The sequence below is a fragment of the Salvia miltiorrhiza genome, chromosome 7 (assembly GCF_028751815.1).
Source record: "Salvia miltiorrhiza cultivar Shanhuang (shh) chromosome 7, IMPLAD_Smil_shh, whole genome shotgun sequence".
Classification (NCBI taxonomy): Eukaryota; Viridiplantae; Streptophyta; class Magnoliopsida; order Lamiales; family Lamiaceae; genus Salvia; species Salvia miltiorrhiza.
In genome coordinates this window covers 20,340,070-20,343,701 of record NC_080393.1, presented here as the reverse complement: position 1 = coordinate 20,343,701, position 3,632 = coordinate 20,340,070, and the positions used below count along the sequence as shown (strand labels likewise).

General features: G+C 35.2%; 1 protein-coding gene across 1 annotated transcript; it reads right to left on the bottom strand.

The window, feature by feature from the left end:
- Positions 1–461: 461 nt before the first annotated feature.
- Positions 462–3,246, bottom strand: LOC130993290 (late embryogenesis abundant protein At5g17165-like). Its single transcript, XM_057918124.1, has 2 exons — positions 2,851–3,246; positions 462–977 (listed from the first exon to the last, which is right to left on the bottom strand). Exons 1-2 carry the CDS (start codon positions 2,943–2,945, stop codon positions 725–727), a joined length of 348 nt encoding a protein of 115 aa, XP_057774107.1. The 5' UTR covers positions 2,946–3,246; the 3' UTR covers positions 462–724.
- Between the last annotated feature and the right edge of the window lie 386 nt (positions 3,247–3,632).

Below are 3,632 nucleotides of genomic sequence, written 5' to 3'. Positions count from 1 at the left end.
GCCTAATTTTGAAATGACCTCTACTGGTCAGTGGTCAACAACAACTTCCTAATTCTAAGCGATGTTTCAACGACTTAACAATTTTCATGTCTCATGTATAATTATGTTTCTTTTCTATTTGATGCTACGAAACGGTTTAATACATACCAAGAATCACTCGTTACACTCTAGTTCATGTAAACAAAAGAAACATCAATTTTAGAGAGAACATTTTTCATGAATTCTAGTCACTAGCAATCCAAGATAGACCACTATCCTGTTATAATTACTATTCACTAGCTACCATCCTCACTTTATGTAGAGAATTAAGTTATGGCATTACATAATATTATATATATATATTTGAGTTACACAATATTTGAAATTAATTTTATAGCTCATGTTATTATTATGAATATATAGATGAAAATGCATTTTAAATATATATAGATGAAGCCAAGTAGAAAGCCAAAGACAACGAAGACCAAAAGTAAAACAACTTCTTTCATAACTATAGAGGATGAAGCTACAACATCCACTATTTGGAAAACATAACATAACAACATCATTTGACTACAAGCAACCTCTCCCCCACCCACACAAGTATACATATCGACCAAAAGCGAAAGATGAGTTATTCCGGTTCACTACAAATAGTAGTGTCTTGATAAAGACATGTTAGAAAGAGTAAGAGCCTATTATTATAGGGGCGTGAAGAAGTTGCTGCTTTGTGGGGGGGCTAGTTTCAATGGTGGATTGGCTTGTCAAGGTCCTCTAGAGGGCGGAAGAAGGCTTTCTGCTCCAGCACCGAGTCTGCAGCCGCTCTCACATGCAACCCACGTTCCGCCCTGTGATCCTTGGCAGGGCCGAACACTCCGGTCTGAGGGTGAGGAGACCAGTAATGCTCAGGCTGGGGTGGTATCACATCATCCGGGACCAAAGTCGCCCGGATGTGCTCCTCGGGGTTCTTGTCGTACACCGACACGTGGACACTCCTCCTGCATATACATTACAATCACTTACCATCATACTTTCTCATACATCTAGTTGCCTAACACAATGAGCATTTTTCGTAAGATTGTTTCATGTTTGAGAAGCTTGCATAATTTGGTTAATTGATACAGTATATAGCAGGTGCATATATGAGTTAGGTAGTGAACACGTGCTATATATATAATGAGATAACATCCCACCTGAGTGGGCTAAGTGTCACAATTAACTTTTGCAGCGTGCTACCTAACTCAGACAAGCCAATTAATAATGAATATAAAATCAAAGCCCAAATTTTTTCCATGCATAATCTTGTAATGTGGGCTACGAGGACAGATAATTAAATAAGCACCCCCAATATTAAATTACATGGCCGTCAAATTTAGACTTGAGTTTATGGATCTGATTGAACTAAGATCAATGTCAAAATAAGTGCCTAACATGGGATGGCTTGCCATACCTGGAAGCAATTAAGACATATAAATAGCTAGTCGACACAAACTATGGAAAATAGCAATATTCGTAATAAATGAGATCATAATACATAATTCAGCTGAATTTCTTAAATTTATCACCTCCAATCACCCTAAGACAAACAAAACATAAGCACATCAGGTTTTTAACTTGAATATGAAGTTAGCAGTGCCACTGGAACACAGTCAAACAGCTGCAAGATGACTGCAACTTAATCACTACATTAATTTCACATTTGAATTCATTTCTTAATGTAGGTCGCAAAAGCTGCAAGAAACTCTATATCTGAAGAAATGGTGCATCTGAGTAGGCATACTCAGTCATAGTCATTTTATCTCATTTATGCAGTAGTATGGCGCAATAAGCGTTTAACGAATCACGCGTCATTGGGGTTTCTACTGATCTATCAAATTTTTTTTTTGATCGGAAAAAGGAAATTAGATTGAAAAAGGGACCAAAGGTACCAGCAGTACCCAAACACAGTTCAGAAAAAGCTGCCGTAGAAAGAGGAAAAACAACAACAGCAACAAAGAAATAAAAAGAACAGGAAAGCTCCAGAAAAAAAAAAAAACACAGGAGAGACAACAATTTAAGTTTTTGAGTGATATATTCTCAACTTCTACCATGTCATAAAAATTTAACAAGACGTATGGATAAATGACTAAATCACGAATACATAAAAAAGGGTAGTTAGGTCACTAGACACTAGTTCGCCCCCACCTATGCTGGAGATCATGAAGTGTAATTTACGGCTCATGTGGTGTCCTTATCCCTACTAACCTACCAAATACGAAACGAATTAGATTAACATAAGATTATATAGTTATAATTTACGGGGCGATAATTTCAATATTTTAAGCCAGCAGATTTGAACTATAGATACATTGAGTCCAAAAATTGACATTTCAACAAATGTAACAAGAGAATTTCTGTTACAGACATATCATTGATCTACGCCATGATGTAGCTTAATTAGAATTTTAATCTGCATGATATTGCTTTTCAACTTCTCCAGAAAACTTAACAAAATTCCGCATTTATATTTACGTGAAACTTCAGCTGCAGGAAGTAAAAATAAAAAATAATACAGATCCTAAATATGCTGCAAAGTAAAAATCCCCAATAAAATCCAGAAAAACCATTTCAGTTAGTAGAGCAGATTTAATGATGAACCGTGTACGTAACTAAAAATTAAGATAGGAGTTATTCAGCAAAGAACACTACCTCAACACCGATCAGAAAGACGAAACCTCAACAGGAAACAAATCAACAAAATTTAGAAAGCAGAGACTGCGAATTCTTCAAAGTCCCCAACCAACACGTGCACAGAGACAGAACAATCCGCCATAGCCAAGCAGTGAAGTAACTATACGCAACAATTACAAAAAACGCACAACACACGCACACCTGATGGAGAGTGAAGGAATGACAGAACGGATCTGGCCGCCAACCAATCGCTTTCCGAAGCTCGCCAGTCTGGAACCCTGCAAATTAGCTGCCATACAAATAACACAAATTTTCTTTTAGAGAGAGAAGGAAATTTGAAGATTTGATTGAAGTAAATAAGTGCTGAAAATGTGAAGGGAGAATGGCTCCTTTTATAGTGTGCGAGGTAGGTGCAACACTGTTATCATGTTTCTTCGTTTTTATTTATTTTTATTTTCTTCCATCCAAACAGAATATTGCCTTTTGTTTATTTGCTTCCCGCCTTGGTTGGCACCTATCCGTCAAATTTATGGACCGCCTTTGTGTCGGCTGCGGTCGCAGTTAACGGAATCGGGAAAGGCACTGTTTGGATTGTAGAAATTAAACCTTTTTGGATTATTCATTATATAAATATTGTCGTTCTCATTTGCAACAAAGTTGGTCGTATGCGGTATGCCTAATTGATAATTTATTGTCTGAAATTATTTGTTTCCATATTTGTGTATACACGGCTGATAAATAATTTCATCTTTCAACCAGTTAATTATTTTCTTTATAGGTGCATTTACTTTTTGAAAATTAATTTCAATAGATAAAATAATATAATTTTTTTTATTAAAATAGATTTAAATTTTGAATATGTCAAGATCCTTTTAATTTTTTATTATTTGAATTAATTTTATTTAATTTATATTCTTCATTAAAATAATGGAATTTAAAATTCTTTAATAAAAAAAATAAATAATTAAGGCTTGCATGATGAT